The sequence below is a fragment of the Pantherophis guttatus genome, chromosome 3 (assembly GCF_059756535.1).
Source record: "Pantherophis guttatus breed Tessera chromosome 3, ASM5975653v1, whole genome shotgun sequence".
In the NCBI taxonomy this organism is placed as follows: Eukaryota; Metazoa; Chordata; class Lepidosauria; order Squamata; family Colubridae; genus Pantherophis; species Pantherophis guttatus.
The window spans coordinates 46,140,996-46,166,167 of NC_142065.1; the positions used below are offsets into that span (position 1 = coordinate 46,140,996).

Sequence of the window (25,172 nt, forward strand, 5' to 3'; positions counted from 1 at the left end):
TGAGTATTGAGAAGGTGAAACACGGTATATTATAATTTTTTGAAAAAAATTAAAGCTATAATGTCTTATTATGTCTCAAACAAAAGAAATAAATGCTTCCTCCTTTTTTAAAGGTTGTGGTCTACTTTTCTAAGTTGTTTCTTGTTGAAAATTGGAATCATGTCGCCCTCTAGTGGATGAATGTGAACACTGTGCTTTTTGGGAGATTCAGTCATACAATAGTGCCTCTCCAGAGAAATTGAGAAGATCAGTTGTGTTGATTTACTTCACTTGCTAACAACAGTTTTTGCACATGCACAGAGGCCTGTTTCGTGGGGTAAATTGCCCCTGCCTCAATTTTTCTTTGAAATGCACAGAATAACATGGTTTCATGAGGTGAAACTGACTATCCATACTCAGTCTAGACTCTCTTACTAAAAAGTGGAGTTTACAACCATATTCCAAGTTATAACAGTCCTTTTCCTGTTTTGTATCCATGATGCTGCCCTCTTTTACAATTTCAAGTCTGCAGAGTTCATCTATGCAGCAGACATCAGAGTAAGGGAAAGTGATCTATTGGAACAAGATCTATACTATTGATGCAATTCATAGTGATCCACAAACATTTTTAATTTTACATTTTTTAAAAAAATATTTTAGAACTTTTTTTTTTACTGTTAAGGTGCCAGAAGATTCCTTTTCAATATGAAAACACCTGTATTTGCAATGGAATGCTTTAAAATGCTCCCGATAGTAGGTCTTTATGATAAAAAACTACTCTGTAGTTTGAAGCTTGGATCATTTCCCCAGAGCTGATAGTGGAAGCTATAGCATCATCCTCATTTACTGTGGGTGTCTTTGCAATATGCCAAGAACTACATAATTTCTTCCAGTTACAAGGGTTACCATGTTTTCTCCTCTTCCCCAACTTCCTGACTTTGCTGCTGCCACACCCCATTGACATTTGGATTTTTTTTTCTTTAATTGTACCATCTGGCTCATGCACAGGCTGCAAAAATGCTTAGTATATTATGGAGGAAGACTGTGTTATGACAATGGCATTGCTATGGGGGCTATGCAAAGCGTTTGAAATGAGCAGCTTGTAAAACATGCCTGTGCAAGCAAATCTCTCCTTCTCCAAGTGTTGAAGCAGACAGGTGCTCTGGCAAGGCTGGCACAGCTGGTTTGAAGGGTTTGTAGGTGTGTATGCCCAGCCTCTTCTGTTGGGACCACCACCCAAAGGAAGCAGCCAGGCTAACTCCTCCAGAGTATGGAAACATGTCAATTCTTTCAGGAGGGATCATTTGTCTGAACTAATGTGATTTGTGAAGACCTCTCCCAAATATTTTGCATACCCTTATTTTTTTTTTAAAAAAAATTCTCAACAGCAATTCTGTTTTGACACCTACTCCAAAGAGGTGGGAAACATAAGAAATTGAAAGCTGAATCCTCCTTTTTCCCCTTTCTGCCTTTAGTTCAGTTACTTCATTAAAAATGTCCTTAGATATCTAAAGTCAAGTGAAGAACTGATGGCTGAGGGACATAGTCATCAGTGGTTCTCTTATGTACAGTTATTAGAAAGACAAAAGACAAAAATATTCTCTATCCCTAATAATAGTTTTAATGAGTTTTGGGTGGCTATAGAACATGAAGAGACCTTTTGGGACATTTTACTTGCTGTCACTAAGGTGCATGGAATTAAGAGATTGAATTTCCCATCCCCAGTGTTCCTAAATTCTGTTCCAGAAAACTGGAAAACCATCTAGGAAAAGTAGGAAGTGCATTAGAAGGGTAGAACAGCAGAAAGTTATTCATGTAACATTGGATGTAGCCAGAGGTGGGTTTCAGCAGATTCTGACCAATTCTGGAGAACTGGTAGTGGAAATTTTGAGTAGTTCACAGAACCAGTAAATACCATCTCTGACTGGCCCCACCCCCATCTATTCTCTGCCTCCTGAGTCCCAGCTGATTGGGAGGAAATGAGGATTTTGCAGTAATCTTCCCCTGGAGTGGGGAGGGAATGGAGATTTTACAGTATCCTTCCCTGCCATGCCCACCAAGCCATGCCACGCCCACCAAGCCACACCCACAGAACCGGTAGTAAAAAAATTTGAAACCCACCACTGACTGTAGCCTACTAAATAAAGTTTTGGATGCTGCAGCAAATTCCAAATAAATTTTAACTTTTAAGTGATGAATGACTCTGCTTCTATTTTAACCATTGTAGGGAATCAGAATTAGATATAACATTCAATTTACCAGATTCTTTGGGAGAAATTAAGATCAACATGAATTTAAGTTAGCAGCTTGACTTGGACCCACATGTAACTACTTCCAACTGGCTGAGAAATAGCAAGTGATGAAGTTAGTCTCACATTACAATTCTGTAGAGGCAAGAGATACGCCTAAGGAAATTACTGACATCCATTCATGTTTCATTTCTGGTGCTGATGGTGGAGAACCTGAGATAGTACTTGTTTAGAAGTCCAGTGAGACTTCTTGGTGTCCACGCTGGCCTGCAATCTGAAATCTCTTAAAAGAAGAAAAATAAAACACAGGTACGAAGATATAGTTTGGTCCTCAACTCCTGCTATCAAGAAAAGTGCAAATATTCAGGTTTGGCACTGTGTCTTTATCAGTTGTATTACCAAAAAAATAAGCATGCATTTGGTCTTATTAATATGAAGTTCCTAAAATGCTTGTAAAAAAGGAATTGGAAAATTCTGCACTTAATGTAAAGCATTAAATCTCTTTAACTTGGTTATATTTAACCAATTTTAACCAATATATTTAACCTATTTTCTGTGTTAATACAATATACTGAACCATAAACTAAAAATGATCTGAGTTTTTAAACCGGCTGAGCCACACACACACACACAAAATCTACTTTAGATTTTAATCAATTAAACTTAGAATAATAGGAAAATGCATCTGTGAAGTCAAGTGTTGAGTGTTCTGTGTGAACACAACATTGTGTTGTTAAATTTTTTCCAAGTCAGAAAGGAACCACTCACCCTTTCTCATAGCACAAAGCTTCTCCAAGATAACTGGATGCATACTACATACAGTATTTCCTCTTTTTTGAATATTATGATTCAAACATGTACATATGTATATAATAGGTTATGAATGGCAGTGGTTCTATTTTCATAGATGTGTCTAGAAGTAAATAATTTCATGAGTTTTCTAATATTTTTATGAAAATGAATATGCTATTTAAAATGTACCTTTCATACTGATGGAAGAACCACATTATTGCAGTAAATATGTCTAATAATTATATGAGATAATTATACACCCACTGAGACACACACGCTAATATAAACTAATATAAAGTGCAAAAAGAGAGAGAAATAAATCAAAGAGGAATCTAAAAATACAAGAAAGAAAAATAGAAAGAAATGGAAAAAAGGTAGAAGTAACTTCTAATTTTCTTTACAGCAGTTATAAATGTAACTATAAATTTACCTCTTACTTTATGGATACAATATACCCCTCTTCTTTCCACAATCTACCTCATCAATACCATAAGTCATACTTTCATTGTTTTCTGTTTTATGCAAAAAGTCCATAAGGTGTTTCCAGTCAGCAATAAACATAAATATTGTCTTTTCTCTTATCAAAGAAATGAAACCTGAATATTTGCACTTTTCTTGATAGCAGAAGTTGAGGACCAAAATATATCTTTGTACCTGTATTTTATTTTTTCTTCTAAGAGATTTCAGATTGTAGGCCAGCATGGACATCAAGAAGTCTCACAGGACTTCTATCTCAGGTTCTCTACCATCAAAAATGAAACATGAATGTAATGTCTGTAACTTCTGTAACTTCCTTATTTGTATCCCTTGCCTGTCCAGAATTCAGAAACAATCCTGAAACTATTTTCATCACTTGTTATAGCAAGAGAAAAACATTGTCAAACTCAGGACAAAATGTTCATATTCTCCATTTTTATTTTAGGAGAGCCAGTAGCTAAGAATTTGTTTCAGATGGTCCCAATAAATTGTATTTTGCTTATATTGTATTGTTGTCTTCCAACAAGAGCAATAATTCTCTTCCCTAAATTCCAAATGTTATCCTCAGAATAACTCTGTGAGTTAGGTTAAACTAAGGATAACCAATTCAAAATCAACCGTAATCATCATTTCTGAATGAGGACTTGAATCTGAGAAGCCCCAGCTTGACTCAAACATCTAATCATTATGCATATTTGTTTACCAATACATATTATGACCTGAATTGATGATATTTGTAAGATATAGCTACATAGATACAGATATGAACTGGGGTTATTTCTGAACTGATTTTAGGAGTATGTCTCAAAGGGATGAGGTGCATCTGAACTTCCAGATTTGCCAGTGGGGTTGTCTACATCAATATTTCTCAATTTTGGCAATTTTAAGATGTGTCAATTAACTCTTGGAATGCAGAATGGGGAAATCTGGGACTTGAAGTCCACACATCATAAAAGTTGCCAAAGTTGAAAAAATAACTGTCTACATAACAGATAATGCCTCTGCATTCCAAGAATTTTATTTATCCAAGAGAATTTTGGGATATAGCACAAGAAGTTAGGACAGGAAAGAAAATACCCTCTCTCTCCCTCCCTCCCTCTCTTTCTTTCTTTTCTTTCATAAAAGAGAAATGCAACAAAACCCAGTACAAATGGGCTATAACTATATCCTGTGAACACCCTCACAGCCTCTTTTGACTCAGGTTGCTTTACAGAAATCTTGGCAGATATAATTGGCTATGGAACTAGGTTAAAGCTGCATCTGTAGTGGTCTATTAAAGTACTAAATTTGGCTACCTATCATCATTGAGGTTAAAGTTCCAGTACTTTCCAAAATGCATTTGAAACTTTGAGTGAAGCTTTTAGTCAGAACTGGCAAGTTCATTCATAAAACTTACGTAGCATTATTTGCTGTTTTATGTAACTTTGCACCACTGATTCTTTTTATATTTGCCCACCAAAGAAGATCAGGAAAAGTGGACTCTCTCTGGGACTCTTCTGGGAAAAGGACCATGGAGGTTAGCTCTTTAGAATTGCATTCCTCTTCAGATCCAGGTGGTCTCAATTCTACTGGGATTTAAGACAGGCATTAACATCTGGACATCCAAGATACTATAGAAAATATTTCCTATTTACAAGAACCTCTAGTATCAAAAATGAAGTTAAGTCCAGTCCAGTCCAGTTGTAAAGCCAGAAGGCTACAGGAACTGATGAAAAATCCATAGAAATATTGCAAGTAAGGGAAGAAGAATCAGTAAAGGTTCTAACTAAACTACATCAGCCAATCTGGAGAACAACACAATGGCCAACCGAATAGAAAAGGTCAATCTACATTCCAATACTCTACTCAAAAGGGGGATTCAACAGTGTGCAAACTATTATACAGAGTCCTTAACTTTACATGCTAGCAAAATAATGCATGGGATCATCCAATGCAGATTAGATCCTTGCATGATAAAAGAGATGCCAGATGTTCAGGCTGGCTTTAGAAAGGCAAAGAAACACAAGACATTACTTCTAAAGCATGCTGGATAATCCTGAAAGCTAAAGAATACAAAAAAGAAATCACTATAGGTTTCATTGAAGGCTTTTGATTGTGTTCACCTGAAGATGTGGAAGGTGCTTACAAATATGAGAATCCCAGAACATCTCATTGTCCTTATGAGAAACACTTATACAGGTAAGGAAGCCACACTATGGGCAGAACATGGCAAAACAGACTGGCTCCAGGTTGGCAAAGGAATGCAAAAGGATTGTATATTGTTCCCTTACTTCAGGAGTGTCAAACTCAATTTCATTGAGGGCTGCATCAAGTTGTGTTTGATCTTGGGGGGGGGAGGTGGGCATGGCCGAGGTGGGCATGGGCAGCATGGGCATGGTCAGGTCGATGTCACTCATCGAGGCTCCGTTTTCTGCTACAATGGCCTCCTGCAGCCCTCTGCCAGCAAAAACGGAGTTTGTGGAGGCTATGTGTGGCCCGCCTGAGCTCTGTTTTCAGTCACGACAGCTTCCTGCAGCCCTCTGCCACTGAAAAGGAGCTCCCTGACTTCCATTTTCACTGGCAGAGGCACTGTGGGCCAGTCCTTCACTGTTTCCAGGGTGGCCCCACGGGCCAGATCTAAAACCCTGCGGGCCAGATTTGGCCCGCAGGCCTTGAGTTTGATACCTCTGGCTTATTTATTCAACAATAAATAAGGAGAAAATATCAATAACTTATGCTATGCTGATGACATTACTCTGATGGTCCAAAATTTATTTATTTATGAACATTTTTATGGCTCCCCAACTCACTCTCAGTCACACCAGGCAGCTTACAATGCAAAGGATCTGCAAGCTTTAGTAATAAAAGTCAAGGAGTACAGTGAAAATGTTGAGAATAAAATTATATATGAAGAAGACCAAATTAATGACAACATACAACAAGCAACCTTAGAACTGAGAATTAAGATATGGAAGTGATAAATTCTGCATTTTAGGACCAACCTTCAACAGTAAAGGAACAAGCAGTCAAGAAAAACACCACAGTCTAAGGTTTGGTAACAGAGCCATGAAAGCCTTGGAAACGTTGCTGTGGTGTCTCTATACCTACAAAGATCAGAATAGTGCAACAGCCATGGTATTTCCTGTGACATTCTATGGAAGAGAAACTTGGGGCTGTGAAAAAGCAAAATAAGAAGAGCATTGACACTTTTGAACCTTGGTGTTGGAGAACAATCTTGAAAATACTGTGGACAGCTAAGAAAACAAATAAATGGGCCATTCCCTAAATCAACCCAGAGTTCTCACTACAGGCTCAAATTGACCAGGCTCAAATTGTCCTACTTCAAACACACTTGAAGGGCCAGCTTCCTGGACAAGGTTCTGATGCTGGGATAGGTGGAGGAAAAGAGAAGTGTTGAGAAGCAGCACACTGGACGGACTTGGTTGCAGTGGTGATGTGCACACGCTGATGAAAGACCTAAAGGAGCAATTTGGAGACAGAACAACAAGGCAAGGATCAATCAATGTGATTGCTAAGTGTCAACACTGATTTGTTGATCGGTCAATCAGTCAACTAAAATCTGACTTTTCAACAGGCTTTGAGGGAATATACAGGATAATGGCATTGCTTCTTTTTAGAGCAAAGTACTTGTTTGACAGGATTTTAATATTCTTTGGTCCTTTAATATTCTTTGTAATGATTTGTTATGTAATGATTGTAATGATTTCTAGTACCTTCTAGTCTTATTTATGGATATTAGATATATAAACTATTTAGAGTGGATATTGACTGGAGAAACTGCCCAGGAATAAATAAATACATACAAACACAAATGCTTTGAAGATAGCACATTTGTCTTTATTATTCAGGTTTGTGATTGTACTCGCGATATGTGTACACCAAAGTTGTCCTTGAAAGTGGATTAGATGTGAAAGCTTAAGCAGAACAGTAAATCCTTCTGACTGATGACAAGGTGAATCATAATCCAGATAATCTTGGCTTAATCTGACTTTCTCCCATTTAGAGCCAGGACAAAACTTCAAGTATTTATTTTGATGTATAAACGAATCCTTTTGCAGCTAATTCACACGGAGAATCCCAAAAACAATACAAGGCCTCTACCTGACTCAATGTTTTTAGTTGTTTGCCATTGCCTTAATAAATTAAACCTTGATAAATCTAGCTATCAGTGATAGGAACTAAAGGTAGTATTGATGGCAATTGAGATATTTTTAGTCTGTGCAGTCACCTTTCATATTTTACTGATCCGTATCCTTCGCTCTAATATATATTGCCATCCCAAAGACAACATGGGCTACAAATCCAAATACCTTCATGCAATTCCAGTCAATACCCATGTGAGGAAAGAGGTTTTCTCCCCAAGGAATAGAACTGCTGAGAACCTCTTTAATGAAGACTGATGTGTGGTAACAATTAGTGTAACTCAAACTCTATTGTTCTTTTAATTCTAGGTGGGAGGTTGGCACTGCTCTTGTGTGTCTGCCTTCCTTTTAAGCTGGAACCGAGGATCTGGAAAATATATGGGCCCAAATTTTAGTTTCTTCTATAATGGTCCACTATACTGAAGACATTATCTCTCATTGATTGCAAGATGCAATTCCTACACTTTATGCTTCAAGTTGCCTTTGAGCCTTCTGTCTCTGTACATTGACTGAAAATGTTGGATTGATCCTTGGGAAACAAAGGGAATGTTTATTGTCCATTCTGAAGTCTCCTACAAAGATAGTGGTATTAAGTACTTTCAACAGCAAAGCTCTAATTCTCTTTGAATCATTAATGTGCAAATTGTTTTGCTCTTTGGGTTTGAATTTCACTCTGATATAGTGTCTCAGCTAGTTTCAAATGCAGTGAGTGAACTCCAGCCTTAGATTAGCAGGGCCTATCATTTTCTGGGGCTTTATAAATAGACAAAATGCTTCTGGTAGCAGATTGCTCGTACTAAATCCAGCATTTGAGACTTCTTGCAGGAGTCTGACCTTCTTCCATTCACCTATGCCATCATATTTAACCTAATATTGAGTAAAGGATCATTTGTAGGTAGGAATGATGAAAGGGATTCACTGCCTACATACCAGAATTCTATATATAAAAATCTTAAATAAAGAATTGAAAGTATACATGGAGCAGGAAGAGAATTAATAGTCAATATTATTTGGTGGAAGATGCAAAGAGAGTCTCTCTCTCTCTTTTTTTTTTTTATTTGATTTATATGCCGCCCTTCTCCGGAGTCTCAGGGTGGCTTACAATGCATTAAGCAATAGCCTTCATACTTTTGTATATTTATACAAAGTCAGCTTATTGCCCCCATAATCTGGGTCCTCATTTTACCTATCTTAGAAAGGATGGAAGGCTGAGTCAACCTTGAGCCTGGTGAGATTTGAATAAATATTCAGAGTCAAATCATAGGCAGGTGAACACAAAAGGTGGATGAGTGCAGATTTATACTCAGAAACGGACTGAGTAGAAATGAGCCTCTCTTAAACTGGGTTGTCCCACTTTTTAAAAATATAACCCTTCATGGAACCTTCAGCAGTAGCTCTTCTTAAATAATAGAATTATTGAGTTGGAAGTGGCACTGGAGATAATTTAATTGCCTGCCTAATAGAGGATCTGCAATACAGCTATAGTGCCCCTGACCCATTGCTGTTCAACCATTGCTGAAAGACCAGCGGCAAAGAAGCAGCTGCCACTTCTATGGCAGCCATTCTACGACTGAATAGCTCTCACTACAAGGCATTCTTTCCTGATGTTTATCCAAAATCTGCTTCGTTACAAATTCTATCTATCAGTTCTTGTTCTGATAATTGCAGTCCGTCATCTTCTGTGCATTCCTTCCACAGATTTGTTATTCCACATTCACTTCTCAGCAAGCAGGTCTGAGCCAAATTTTACCACAACAGTTCCATCTTTTCTCTGTAAGGGAAAACTTTCTTTAAGCAAATTAATCCATTGTAAATACCAACTCCTGATTTAGCTAATTCTGCAGAAGGATGAAGTCTTGTGCAAAGACTGAGGGTCTGGTCTTCTGGGATTCACTAGAAATTTGGTTTGGCCATTCTGGGCCTTCTGAATATTTTTCAGCAAACATGGTTTTTCTGCAGAAAACAGATTGTCTGCCAGACAAGAATCATATCTTCCAGAATCCCAAACAAATGCTCATTCAAAAAAATAAGGGATATGGAGTTTCAGGCTGAAGCTAATAGGTTGCCCAACATGGCAAAATCTGGATAAATAAGGGCACTTGGGAACCAGCAAAATATCTAATAGCCGGTATGTTAAAGCTCAGCTATCCTCAGCCTGGGGAAAGTTAAATCTTTCCCCAAGTTAAGGATAACTGGTCATAACATACCGGCTGGAAAATTTCAGGAGGTGAAATCCACACATCTCCAGGTTTAAGAAACTCTGTTCTAAAACAGAGGTCTCCAAACTTTAAGATTTGTGGACTTCAACTCCCAGAATTCCTCAGCCACAAGTCTTAAAGCTGCCAAGTTTGGATACCTCTGTTCTAAAAGTTTGTGGCTAACATTTTTCCCCATTCAGTAAATTGCTGTGTATTTCTTTCCTTGTGAATAATGGTACTAACAGGCTTAATGAAGCACTTTTCTTATGCCAAAGTTTTGAATCTCATTTTATTTGGAAAAAAAAAAGTAAATGAAAAAGCACAGTAAATCAATTCAAACCTGCAGGGCTTGCCTAGGGCTCCTAGTGAAAAAGAAATATAATATTATAGTATAGGGCTAGGGGAGTGGGTGGGAAAGATTCAAGCATACATAATAAATACAGTCAAACATTCATAGTTCTTTTCAGAAAAGGACTATGCCTGAGGGTGAGGTTTAGACTTTAACATAGAGTATCATGAGAATCCTCCATACATATATTTAAATATATAATGGTATAACTGATGGCGTGATAGGAATCCTAAACTAAGGTATAGTATGATTCAAAAATATTCAGAGGGAGAGCAGATCTCCTGGGAACACAGCAGTTTCTCCTATGCCTAAAAGCAGCTTCAAGGAGTGAATTCATCCCATTTATGGGGTGACTGAAGGAGCTGCCTCTTTTCTTCAGGTTTGTGCGGAAGCCTGCAAAGGGGGGCTATTTTAATGAACAGAGAAGAAGTGTTGTGCTTGCCTGAGGCCCAAAGCAGTCCTTCTGAATCATTTTTATAGCATGCACAGATTTATCCTAAAGAGGCAGAAATTTATGCTTTCAGGAAACTCAGTATGTGGCCAATGCCACACCTAGGGAGCGAAGGGCGGGGGGAACAGTACTCTGAATCAGCTGAATTTGGGATGCTAAATGCAATCTAAGGCCACAAAGAATTATGGCAATCGACTGTTTGCTTCCCTCCCCTCCCAATCACCAGCTTTTCTCCCATCAATTTATACTTAAACTTATCATTTCAAACATTCCAATCAAAATATATACCTTCTAACGTGTACAATGGCATTTACAGGCCAATAGATCAGGTTGAAGGGGTCTTCAACCTTGGCAACTTTAAGACTTACGGACTTCAACTCACAGACTTTCTCACAGAAATTCTTTGAGTTGAAATCCACAAGGTTGGAGACCCCTGCAATAGCTCACTAGAGGAGGGGGGAAAAGAATGGAATGGGGAATAGAAGTAAGAGACAAACATTCCAAATAATTATACTCTCCTATTGCTGTTGAAAGCAAGGAACAGCACCTAGGAACAGCACCACAAACTTTCTTTAATAAAGCCACTTTGCTTTCCGATTCCTACTGTCATTTACTGACAGGGAGAAGTCAGGAACAGTGCAAAATAAGAACCATAATAGATGAAAGATCCAATCCTGCACAATTACGCTTTCACCACAGATAGTGGCCAACATTTTTTTTAATTTTATCTTCCAGGACAGCACTTTCCTTGCAACCAACATCTCCTTTCTACCTCATTCAGCATTCATCTTAACATCATTTAATATGTTACCCATTCAAATTACAATATAAAATCAGATCTTTCTGTAACCGATGATAAAGACTGGTTTCCAGACTTTTTCAAGAAAATATACAAATCAAGCAGATGCCTAAATGAAGGTTGGGTTCTTCACATTTCCAGGGCTTATTAAGGGCAGAACGATGCTTACATTTGAGGGAATTTTGTCTTTAGAAAAACATAGTACTTAGGAAAAATCAAGAGTTAGGCCTCTACAGGGAAAAAAATCAGCCTCAGGCCAAAATTCCATGACGCTATTCAAACATGTAGGCCCATGTTTTGGTCTCAGCTGCTTTAACTAGAACCATTTTCCCATTTCTAAGTGCTAGCAGTGAGTAAAACAGAGGTGCTCAGAGCTGAACCAGGCTGACTGTTATTTTGCCTAAAATTATTCCCTGTAGATATTATTTTACCAAAAAGAACCCAGGAATGTTTTGTGTAATAAAGAGCAAATGTGCAGTATGGTTACAGGAGAGAAGACCAGTGAAGAGAGAATAAAATCATTGTTTTGACAAGGTGAAGTTATTCAGCCTTTCGTAGTCCTAAGGAGAATGAAGTCAAACAGATGCATCCTTATTGGTTGTCTTGATGCTGGGGAATGGAAGCAACTACTGCAAAAATTAAACGTTCATAATTTCCTGTGTTACACAGAAAATAACTCCTTCTACCTTGCTCACTTGTAGATGAGCAGATCCTCATAGCTGTCAGCACTATCTTTTCTTTTCCTATCTATAACAAGGGCTGTTCAAAGTTCTTGTAAGTGCAAAATAAACACCTATAGTTTTCAAACAATATCTACACATGCAACAGAATAAAGTGGTAAAAGAGAATGAGGATAGCCATGCCATGAGTCCGTTCTCCACTATCTCAGGACTCTCCCATTTCATTCTGTTAGATATTTAGATTCCAGCCCTTTAATCCTAACATGCAATTAAGTCTCTCTGTTGCCCAGAAGAGCAAGTATATCTCAGCAGAATATGAACAGATGCTAAAATATCATCTGACATAAACTCCCTAGTCAAATCAATACAATTTAAGCTTTCAACTTACAATATGCCATGATCTGATAGTTTCAGCTGAAAAAAAAATGGCATCAAATGAGTTGCAACAATTGCTATCTTCAAATAAGTACCAGAGGAATATCCCAGGACCAGATGATGCATATCAGATGCTTATCCTTTCATGAGAAAATGTCTATCAAAGGGTATGATTTCTCCAAAGTCTCCAGTGACAGTTGGACAAATTATCTACTCCTCCTAATTAATGAACACTGTCGAATTCAAGTGGTGGCTCATTCATTTTGTGCAGACTGAGGGTTTATTGCTATTAGAGCACGTTAAAGCCCTCCATCAAGTGAAGGCAGGTGACTGCTTACTAATGCTTGGTTTTAAAAAAAAAAATTCTGAAATCAATAAATTAACACATGCACACTTACACACACACGCGCACACACACTGTAAAGATTATAAGTATTTCTAAAGTCCATGGAAATATCAAAAAGGAAAACAAGTGAAAACAAAGCCAACCAAAACAGTTGGTTCAGAAGGCTCAATGCTTTCTCCTCAGATCCTGTTGTCATTAGTTCATAAACCAACGCACAAGGACAATAAATCCATGACATGAAGCAGTCCAGCTAAATATCTGGAAATTTCAGTTGTCCTATGGGAAGGGAAAGTAAGCTCCATGTTGTCACCTGAATTATCTTCTGTTGTATGCACAATTTAATTCTTGGATTGTTTTCATCTTCATGAGTTATAAAAAGAAAAAGTTCAGTGTCGAATCTTTGTCTTTGTCTTCATATATTACTACACTGATAAATGTTCCATCACTTCTCTCCAACATAGAAGAAAATCCATAACTACACAACTGCTTTTTAGAGAAGACCATTTTGATTGTACATAAATTACTGCCCTCATCATCATCATCCCTTTATCTTATTTAAGGAATGGATAAAACCGGAAAGATTGATCTCTTTATGGGGGTTATTTGTCTTCCTATTCTGCCTTGCAAGGGCATTCCAGAGGAGAGGTGTGACACAGTAAGCCTTTCATAAGCTCCACTGTAATTACTCTCCCTACTGCTGAGACAATGTTGGACACAACAACAAAAGGCTCTGAAGAGGAAGCAAGTGAGAATTGCACACTCCAAATGGACATAAAACCAACTGGAAGTTGCCTCAGTTTTACTTCCTTTCTACAAGAAATGAATTGCCTCTAGCCGCAGCAACTGGCTGCCAAGAAAATCAGCTAGGCAGCAACACATGTTCCAGGAGATAAGTGATGGAGTCCCAGTGCTTCCAGAGGAGGAAGACAAAAAGCAGTAGTAAGGTAGTGCTCAGGAGACGCATGCGGGTCTTCACCATTGGAGTGATGAAACTAGCAATGGTGGAGACAAAGACCAGCAGCACGGCCATTAAGGCCAAGATGACATTGATGAATTTTCCCAATAGAGCACGGGCATTGGCGTTTTCCACTCCTTCTAGTTGCACCACTTGCTGTTGCTGCTGCTGCAGTTCTAGCTTGGTGACCCGAGTCAGGCAGGACTCCACAGCTTCCTGTGGAAAAAACAAAGAAGGAATCAAAGTGAATTGATAACTAAGCAATAACTTTGCATGCTTATTTTACCTAGCTATAGTAAAATGATCATTATATTCAGTTCATAGTATCTAGTTATGGTGACTCAATAGCAAGTAAATTTGTAATTGGGCCTATGGAAAGGCTCTATAACACAGAAGAGTCAATACTAAGATAAATGCATCCATTGTCTAGTCTAGCATAAATCAACTTTCTATTGATAGTGCATCTCCTTCGAAGAAAGCCAACAAATTTCACAACGTTCTGGCACCATGAAAGTGTATATAAATTCCATGGTTATAATATTGTGATATCTTCTATTCAGTGGTGAAATCCAAATTTTTTTACTACCGATTCTGTGGGCATGGCTTGGTGGCTGTGGCTTGGTGAGCGTGGCAGGGGAAGGATACTGCAAAATCTCCATTCCCACCCCACTCCTAGGGGAAGGATATTGCAAAATCCCCATTCCCTCCCCACTCCTGGGGGAAGGATATTGCAAAATCCCCATTCCCTCCCCATTCTGGGGCTAGCCAGAGGTGGCATTTGCCAGTTCTCCGAACTACTCAAAATTTCCACTATCGGTTCTCCGAACTGCTCAAAATTTCCGCTACCGGTTCTCCAGAACCTGTCAGAACCTGCTGGATTTCACCCCTGCTTCTATTGTGATTGTCTAATGTGACCCACAGTGACTTCTTTAATCACATTAAGAATTTCCACAATTGAAGATAATACTAATATGTAACTTGAACATGAGCTGCATCACCAGTGGACAGGTGATAATATGGACAGGAAACTACCACAAGCCTTGTGCAAGTGTAAGAAGTGCATGTAACAAATATATATTTTTAGATGGTTTAGTGAAGAGAGAGGGTTTCCTTATGGTGAATGTTGCTGCTGTTCACTACAGTGGCACTGAAGTTACTGCCGTGCAAGGTTCTACAATACATATAACAGGATTGCTTAGAGACACTCAGAGCATGTTCCATTGCCTTCCCAGGATTCCTTCTCTTATCAATATTTCATATCAGATGGAAGCAACTGTCTCAGTCGTCTGAACAATGAGATTTCTTTTTCAAATTTTTGATTAGTACATGAGAGGATGGAAAAAGATTAGAGTAACTTGTGGAAGATACTTGACATGGCTGTGTTCAGCATTCAGGGAGGCCCTCTAAAACCACAGTTTGAAAGGCTAAGGCAGCTGCATCCCTCAAAGACTTGTGTAAATTTTCCCTGATTCTCTGAACGTGCCCATGCATGCATGAAAAAACCTCCCCAGAACTGCTGCTGAATCGGAGTAATAGGATGGTAATATCCCACAGCAATGTAAAGAAGATGTACTTCCTTTAAAATATTTTAAAGAAGATGCACTTTCTTAAAAATACTGATGAATCTTTTTTTAAAAAAATATATATGAGAAAAAAATAGTGGCTTTCGTCCATGAAACATGCACTATCTCCTTCAATATGTCTGTTCTTTTACTTATTTATTTTGTTTGAAGTATTTTGATCAGATTGAGATGTTCCTTGAATTGCCATGTGGGGGCAGAACAACACATATCGGGAATATAATTCTCAATTCCATGCAACTTTATATAATTTACAAAGAAAGAAGGGAAACATTTTTATACATCAGATTATACAGTATATTATTTACACAGAAAGAGAGCAGCAGCAAAGTTCAGTGAAGCACAATACAGAGAAAAGAGGAATGGAATATTAACACTATATCATTATCACTGCACTGATGATGTTACTTAATTTGGTTAATGAAACATTTGCAAGAAAACAATCAAGCTCAGAGAATTCCAAGTATCTCTAATTTCAACCCAACAAGTATTTTCCTCTGTTGATACAGCTATCTGAAATTATCTTCAACCTACTATACCAACGCTTTTGCTTTAGTTCAGGGGTGTCAAAGTCACATCATCATGGTGGTGTCACGTGATGTATCGGGAGTTTTCTCCCCTTTGCTAAACCGAGTGTGGGCGTGGCCAGCACATGATGCATCCGGCCTGCAGGCCGGAAGTTTGACAACCCTACTTCAGTTTCTACCATGGGATAATGAAGTAAGCTCCTATTTGCTCTTTCCCTTCCCCCATCTTTTAAAAATTTTCACAGCAACATTTTTTTCTCCTAACATATAAAGATCATGAGAAGCGGTATGGAAAGCAGGAGGAAGAGGCCTTATACTGAGCCAGATAGTGGCTCATCAATATTATCAGCTCAGTATTACATGCCATGACTCCTGAGGATCTCACCCAGGACTTTTTCCCAGTTTGGAGATGCCAGGAATTCAACTGGGATTGTTTGCTTTTCCTCTGAGTTATGACCTTTCCACAACCTGGCAAAAGAAGGTAATTCATTGGCGAGTAATAAAATAAAGTTAAATCCTACAAAAAAACCACATTTGTTCTTTAAATGTAGGTCCAATTCAGTGTTTCTCGAACCTGGCATGCTGGCTGTGGAATTCTGGAAGTTTAAGATCCACACATCTCAAAGTTGACAAGTTTGAGAAGATTTGGTCTAATTCATTTTTTCCTGGGATAAAGATTTTTTTTTTCAGACCATTTATCTTTTTCATCTCCAGACAACCATATTCAGAAAACTCCTTGAGGGTATTTGTCAGAGTTTCAGTCAAAAGACTTGGTTGCAAGTGCTGCCTATGTAGCATGCCACCTGAGATTTGTATAGTATACCATAAACTTTTGAAAAGGTCAGAGGACATGTTGCAGTTAATTCACACCGAATTATGCCTGTGTGTGTGTAGAACTGGTTGTTGGACCAACTGCATAAGCACTCCTTGTAAGTCTGTACCTGAATATCCCTGGCCCTTTCGTAGGACTGGTAAGCCACCTTCTCTTCCATGCTGGCCAGTTCCTGCTTCAAATTGGTCATCTCATTCTGATGAAGTTCAGTCAGGTCATTGAGCTGCTCTTCCAAGCGTTCATATCTGAATAATGGAAATAAGAGAAAACATTCAACCAATGGCTAGCTTAAAGAAGAGGAAAGCTTTATGCATACCTGCATCATTTTGAGATTACTGGTAACATCTCAATTTTACTTATTTGAAAGTAAGCCTTCCTTATTTAAGGGAGATTTGCCTTCTAATACTTATGCATAAGATCCTGCTATAAAATTCCCAGCAATTTCTCAGGAGTTGATAGAAACAAGCCTATGAACTAATCATGGAAAACCAGTGTGATATATATGCTTCAAAATATGTATATGCGTGTTTGCATGTATGACCCCTCACGTCCTGGACATAAACCGTCTCAATTCCTCCCCTTAGGACACTGCTATAGGACATTGCATGCCAAAACAATTAGACATAGGGATAGTTTCTTCCCTCATGCCATCACTCTGCTGAACACCTAATTCCCACAGTACTGTCTTATGTCTAAGTATATTTACTGTGTTGTATGGTTGTGGTGTTATTATTATCCTCCCCATCTTCTCTACTATCTCCTCTTATTGGTATCATTATGATTAGTATTACTTTGTTGCTTACATGTACACTGAGAGCTTCTGCACCAAAGACGAATTCCTTGTGTGTCTAATCACACTTGGCCAAATAAGGCATTCCAATATGACATATAAACAAGAGGTAACTATAATAACATTTGCATTGATTGCTCCAGAATCAACAATGAAAGTCTCTCTGGAAAGGGACGGACAAGTATTTAAAGCCATATGACCCTTCACGAAGCAACCTGTTCCATAGGAAGGGAACCCATTATTTGGGCTCTTTTTCAAGAGCCCACACCCTGGGTGTGGTTGGGATTCCAAGCGGCATTCTCTGATTGTCTGTGTTGAGGTCGCAGTTTTGATCACAAAAAGTTGATTTATTAGATAAGAACTCCAAATCACTAAGGGCCTTAAAAATAATGATCATATCTGTCATTACGCAATGAAATACATAGATGAGGAGAGGTATTTGCTTACAGCCTCTACTTAATAATGTAGATTTAGTAGACTTTATCAGTGTGATAGCCTTTAAAGTAGATCCCAAAGCTGTAAGTAGAGAAAATATGGTTTTCAATTGCCTTTCCACTTCTTTTCAGTAATGCTTTTTCTACTTTACTCTTTCTTGGCCCAATCCTATACCTGGCCCATCACCCTCAAAGTAGCAAATCTCAATAACTAGAGTCATCACGTTTCTCTTCAGCAAATGAAAATGAGATGGTTATGTTAGGTAACTCAAGAGTAAATTAACACCACATAGAAAAGCATACCTGATCTCTGTATATCTGATGAGCTATAATTGTTTATAATTATTGTTTAGTATTATAATTGTTATATAATTGTTTAGTATTATGTACAGCAGTTATAAACATGGACTTCCCAATTCGTATATTCAAGTTCCTTTTCTCCAAAATATTGAAAGTGGGAAAGGGAAACTATTTGCTTGCTTGCTTCTTGCTAGCTATAACCCCTTCCCCCAAGAACTTCTATGATGGTATGATAGTGGTACACAATTTAAAACTATAAGGTAAAGGTAAAGGTTCCCCTCGCACATATGTGCTAGTCGTTCCCGACTCTAGGAGGCGATGCTCATCTCTATTTCAAAGCCGAAGAGCCAGCGCTGTCAGAAGACAACTCTGTGGTCATGTGGCCGGCATGACTAAACGCCAAAGGTGCACGGAACGCTGTTACCTTCCCATCATTTGAGCCTGTATATGCTTATTTGGAAATAAAAAGTAAATTACAATCTTCATAAATTCTTCAATAAAAGGTCTCCTGTACACGACAAGGTGAGACATGTGGCCACTATATATAAAAAAAAGTGTTTTCTTATTAATGACACCTAAGGCAAGGATCTAGTATATTGTAGTAACTAAGACTGGCTTAAGTCCAGTGGTGGGTTGCTCCCGATTCGGTCCGGTTCTATAGAATCGGTAGTAAAACTGGCGGGAGGCTCCACCCACCCGTCACGATGTTATCATAGGTGATTTGCGCAGGCGCAGAAGTGCGTATGCGCAGTCCCACTGCAAACTGGTAGTAAAAGTAAGTAGAACCCACCCCTGCTTAAGTCCCTACTCATCCTTACACCTCATTAGGTGACTTTGAATCACTCCCTCACACACAACCTACTGCAGTACTACATGGAGTTTTATTCTGAGAATAAAATTAGGGGAGACCTCATGCAGGCCCCCTAATCTCTGACTCTGACTCTTCTCTCTTTCTCTAAAATCTGTTATATCTTTTTTTTCAGTAGTGGGTACAGACCTTTTTTATTTTCTTAAGGTTTCAGATACATTTTTAATTCAGATTATTGTTTTATGTTGTGTTTATGATATTGAGGCTGTTTTGATACTTGTATTTTATTATCCAAACTATTCTGGGAATATATAAATAGGCCAAATAAATAAATTAAAAGGCAGTATGAATAAATTTATAAAAATAAAAATAGTTCTAATGTCTCCTTAGGGTTCTTTCCCTATTAAATGTTAAGTCTTTCCTAGTCCTTCAAACAGGACAGATGTAAATGAGTGGAAAACAAATGAAGCGGGGGAGGAAGGAATGTCTCTTCTGAAGTCTGCTTGTGGGAACAAAGAGTTTTATTTCCATCCCTGCTGTTACCGATAACTGATTTCCATAATATTTTGGGAAATTTTCCAGGTTTTTTTTTCCAACAGAGCTTAAAGGGGAAAAAACGCAGAATATAACCGATAATCGATAACCATAACCAATGAGAACAGTTATCTGGCCATTTCAGCATCCCACAAACTTTGTGTATGCAGAGAACATGTGTCTGTTATTCTACATATATATGAACATTTATATATATGTTGACAAAATGCTTTATGCATTAACCTATCAATTATAATTCATAGGTGGATCTGTCATGATGATAGTGGAGTGCCAGAATGACGAAGACTATGAAAGACCAATGCTTAACTTTCCCTCCCCAACTCAAATTGAGCCATGAAAAACACAACTTCTGCAACTACGCCCAGTCCAGTGGTGGGTTGCTACCGGTTCGCCCCAAATGGGGCGAACTGTACCGCCGGTGGTGGGAGGCTCCACCTACCCGCCTGGACGTTTCTGCACATGTGCAGAAGCTTATGCCCATGTGCAGATGTGTTGCGCACGCGTGCATGCACGAACCCACAAGCAAACCAGTACCAACGGGATTTGACTCCCACTACCGTTCCAGTCATTTAGGTTCATTGGCTCCTTCCCACAAAAAAAGTCTGAATATGCAATTCTTTCTTCACTGACAAAACTCTTAGGGCCCAGAAAAAAAAGCTTGCTTGATTCTGAACTTCCCATCCATGGAAGATAAAAAGCCAATATTGAGTACAGAGCCAGAAATGGCTTTCCTTTCATGTATTATAAATAGACAAAAATGAATTGCAGTAATAGGGTGTCTATCCTCTTGAAGATAATTTATATAGGAAATTCCAAAAGGTTCTTCAAAGCTACCATTAGGCAAGCAGGATGGATTTATTTGAATCACCAGGAAAAGAAAAAAAGGTCTGTTGCAATCACTGATTTAAATCAGTTTTCTCATTTGCAACTAAACTATTTTCTGAGCAAATAGGAAATAATTTCTCAAAGACTTACTTTAGCAATTAACATAGAATAATCTGCATACATAGAATGTAAATTCATCTAAATCATGCAGTACACAGCAACATTCCATCTGCTTGGATAGAAGAAGTCAAATTCTCTTTGGTATACCTGCTTGGGTTTCTCAATCAAAAAGGGTTTTTTGTTTTTTGTTTTGACATTAATAGTGCAAACATATGAGTTAGAAGTAAGCTCACTTTGCAAGTTTGTCCAAATAGTGCCTTTATATTATTTCTGGTTCTGTTCCAAGACTGCCCCTACTATTACACAGAATGAACCAGCAACATAATAAACAATTATTTATGACTGCTTATTCTCATTATAAGGCTAGTGGAAGACAGTTTCTACCCCTCATCCCAAGCCAAGTCTTGCACACAGCACTTAGAAAGTTTCTAAAAGTTGTCACCAAATTATAATTTTAATACAACAAGGGGGAAAATGAGGCAAAATATGTGGGCGATAGTTGCATTATTTTTACATCTTAAAGTAGTTTTAAGTAAAATAAATTTTGGTTTTCTCCTTGTCTCTTGATAGTTCTTTATTCTTACTCCTCCATATTTTGGTCTGAAAATATCGGCCAAAGGCAAGTTCAATTCTTGGCCAAGAAAGCTCCACATTTCTCTTCTATAAGATGGAAGATAAAACCCTAAGCTATTATTGGCTACAAGTTATAATTCCTGCTATAAAATTTACCCTAACTTCTTTCACATGTAGAATATTGTTTATTTTACTTATTTTGCTTATTATGTGCATATATAATCTATGCTCTCTGTAAAATGAGATCTACAGCTAAATTGCTCTCCCACGCTCAGCAAACAACATCTTATTATTCTCCGTTGCTATGATTCTGTCACCAGAAATGAACAATTAAGGGCATTTTTTAATTAGTAAGGAACATTGTCCCTTGGTGAGGACCAGGAAGACATTTAGCAAATCTTACCTGTATCGTTCCTCCTGCAAGCATTGAGTCATGTATGTATAGTCTCGTTGGAGCTGAGCCTTGAGTTCTTCCATGGAGTCCTCGAGATGGGATTGAATGTCCTTAATATCTCTCAGTTCTTCTACAATGGTGTCGAAGTTATAATGATGACTTTCCAAGGTGTTAGACTTAGGACTGCCCAAGCCCCCAGGACCAGCCACAGAATTGCTACCAGCTGCTGAGCCAGAAGTGGCACTGGAGCACTCATCATCGCTTCCATATTTGGGACTGGACACAAGGGTAGCGCTGCCACTCAGAGTCCGTGAGGTCTCTTCTGGGTGCCCATCATCCAGAGTATCCTTTAAGTGGGCAATGTTGTCTGCACTGCCAAATTTGTTGCGTATTAAACTTGCAAACTCACGGGGCTTGGAAACGACAGCTGTGTGTGTTGCTTGAGTAAGGCCTGACAACCCACCCTTGACCCCCTCTACCACACCACCACCAAAACCACTAATACTGGAGCGAACATTGGCTCCTACATCCTTGAGTCCCTGATGCATGTCCCGGAAGACATCTTTGGGCTGACGTGTCGGCCCATTTTGTTCAATCTCCTTTAGTTTTTTGTGGTAATGCTCAAGCTTCTTATGCAGCTGGGCAATGGTCTGGGCTGACTTCTGGTTCTTCTTCTCAAAGACCTGCTTGATACGAGAGGCTTGCTGCTTATCAGCATTATTAGCAAGCTTCAGGTATTCAGCTACATTGTCATCTCGAGCCTCCTGCTCAATCTTTATTTGCTCCGTGATCTTAAGAATCTTCTGGTGCAGATGGTCAATGGCAGCTTTCGTCCTCTGCGGGTCAGGGTTGCCATCTGGAACATCAAGACAGATGTTGCTTTCAGCATCACTGTGGCTTGTATTGGAAGGCAGGCTGAGTTGGCTCACATCCCCCTTGTCCAACTGTTGTAGGAGGCAGGAAGAGAAGAAAGAACACAGAAAGAAAAGAGTAAAGCTTTGAGGCATATTTTTCTTTCTCTGGAACAAACATTAAAGTGATTGAACAGAATAGTTGAAGAAATAGTAAGGAGGCAGAGAAAATAATTGCAATACTCTTCCCTAGTGGCTCCCTCCAAATGTGTTAAAACGGCAACATCCAGAATGTTGAGAATTGTAATCTCAAACACATTTTGAGGGAACCAGCTGGGGGAAAGTTGAATTAGTTTAAAAAAGGAACAATATCTGTTAAAGTATATATGATCAAAGCATCTAATCTGAAAAATTGCTTTTTAATCACCCAATTGATAAATGTATATAAAAGTTCTTGCTATCAAATTCTTGATATATTTTGAATTCTTAAAATTGAGATAACTGCAAGTCCCATCAGATAAGAACAATTTTAAATGCTATATTTCATTTGTTTTTTTTTTCTTTTCTTGGAAGTAAGGAACATAGAATATTTCCTATTGTGGTAATACAACAGAGTCAATTAGCATAGCAAATCCAAGCAAGTTACTTTGTGGAAGATTCAGGTTTAAAAGACGTACTGTGATTTTAGTTTCAGACCATCAGCTTCCATTCTCTTCAGTTTTTTACTGCTAGACAAAAAGTTATAGCTGTTTTCCTGCAAAATGTGAATGTGTTTATTGCCTCTGACTGCAAAAACTGAATGCCCTAATGATTCTCATTGGGATCAACAACTTCACTGGAAATATTAATGAAGTTTTCCCCAGGATCTTGACCTATTTTATTTATAGACTAATAGACTAGAATTCAGGGCTCTAGACTTATGGCCCTCTAAAAATGGAATTGTTTGTAACTGCTCACAAGTAAGGGACATCATAAACCTGGAAATAAGGTCAAACATTGTACCAAACTATGTACAGATAAACTATGTACATTAGAGATGCCCAAAGCATGGACTTAGCCTGTTACCTGAGAGCAGTTTGATTCTGTTGGAACTGGGGAAGTGGACAGGGCAATTGGGGTTGTTAGCATAACTACTTGCTTATTAATATTATCCCTGTCCCTCTTGGTTAGTAAATGCTTCCAGGGTGGTGACTTCTGTGTGAATTTGTGCAGCAATTAATACATTGCTGCAGGAGTGTTCCTGACATCCTTTAAGGAAGCTGTGGTCTGACCCTTCCTTAAGAAGCCATCAATAAAACCTTTTAAAAATAATGGAAGTAGAAGTTGTGGGGAGCACTTAAAGACTTGCATCAGCCACTCTTGGTGACACAAAATACTTCTAATTCATTATTAGTAGAACTGTACATTTGTATACAGACTGGCTTTTCATCCTCATTTTACAAAGTTTTTTGAACCTGAGGTTCAAGGAATTTGTAACTGATGAATGCTACTTGCACTTGATTAGAAAATTGGCCCAATGAAAATGTAACTTCAATGACTACTTCACTTAATTCCTATATCACAAATTATATGATAAATTTCATACATCCATATGCACATAAGACTGATCTGCAACTGTTATAAATAACTATATAACCTGTGCCCCATTGGGTCATTGTTTCAGAAATATTTTCTTACCTACACAGAGAAACTGAATGACCAAGGGCAAAAAAGTAGTGGGAGCAGGAGTGATTTCCTACCAGTTTCCTCATTGAATTTCCTTCTGAAAATCTGGCAGGAAGCATCAGAAATCTTCCCTTCCCGTCCCTTTCCCCTTACCAGCAGGCAGGTGAGTGGGCGCTGCTGGGTGGGGGAAGGACCAAGGGATTGCAAGACTGGCTGGGAAACTGTTGCCAATTGTTGAAAATGAAGATCATGTGATCGCAGCAGCAGCCCAGAAGTGCAGCAGCAGCCAGTAACACTGAAACAGCCACAATTTCCCCAAATTTCATTCCCTCGAGAGTCATGGGTCCCAGATTTTGGACGCATTCCATAAGTTAGCTCATTTGAGGCACCTTGGTTCAAAAATTGTTGTCCTATGATATATCAGTTAAAGTCATAACAACAAGAGTCTTAGTAATATATAGATTGTCAGCATAAGAAAAGAAAGGCCATTATCAGTTCATCTTCTACAAACAGGGCAACTGAGATGTTTGTTAAAATCAAATCAAAACAAGCCTCAACAGGTAAGGGGTTGAAGGACACTTCCTAAAGATTACAATGAAGAAGACTGACCTTGTTTTTCTTTAACTATGCAATCATACTTCTATCTGTTTAAACAAGCATGCAGGTGCTGTCAGATGTCAGGGCACAAATTATGACAGGATAAAAAAAAAAACAGCATCCAAGAACAAAATATTATTCCTATTTCAGTATATCTAAAACAGAAGTGTCCAACCTCCCAAAGAATCATTTCCCAAAAAATATTCTTTTTGATAGGAGATTAACCCCTCTGCTCCCGTTTTGAACATCAGAACCAGCATCCATTAAGCATGTGCTGCTGTTTTTAATATACCGAAACACTTTATTTTAAGGTCCAGGTCTAAGTTCACATTAACACAGACCAGTTTGGAAAAGATTTTGCTCCTTTGATATTGGTGCTCAGAAAGCAATTAGATACTGTTCCAAGGGCCTGTCTGTCACCCAGCCAGTTACCCAGCATTACTGTCTTTCTTAGCTTCTAGAGTAACCTTCAAATTACTATTTCAATTAATAAAAACAATCTTTAAACATATAATTTCTTGTCTTGTCT

The 25,172-nt window shown here is 38.3% G+C and overlaps 1 protein-coding gene across 4 annotated transcripts in view; it reads right to left on the reverse strand.

Moving 5' to 3' along the window:
* Positions 1–7,312: 7,312 nt before the first annotated feature.
* TMCC2 (transmembrane and coiled-coil domain family 2) overlaps positions 7,313–25,172 on the reverse strand; it is a 103,685-nt gene continuing 85,825 nt past the window's right edge. For all 4 annotated transcript variants that reach the window (XM_060689752.2, XM_060689754.2, XM_034414434.3 and 1 more), the window contains 3 exons: positions 21,540–22,474; positions 16,841–16,976; positions 7,313–14,008 (listed from right to left, as the gene is read on the reverse strand). In XM_060689752.2, coding sequence (XP_060545735.1) covers positions 13,697–14,008; positions 16,841–16,976; positions 21,540–22,474 — 1,383 coding nt within the window. In that variant the 3' untranslated portion in view covers positions 7,313–13,696. The remainder of the gene's footprint in view (positions 14,009–16,840; positions 16,977–21,539; positions 22,475–25,172) is intronic.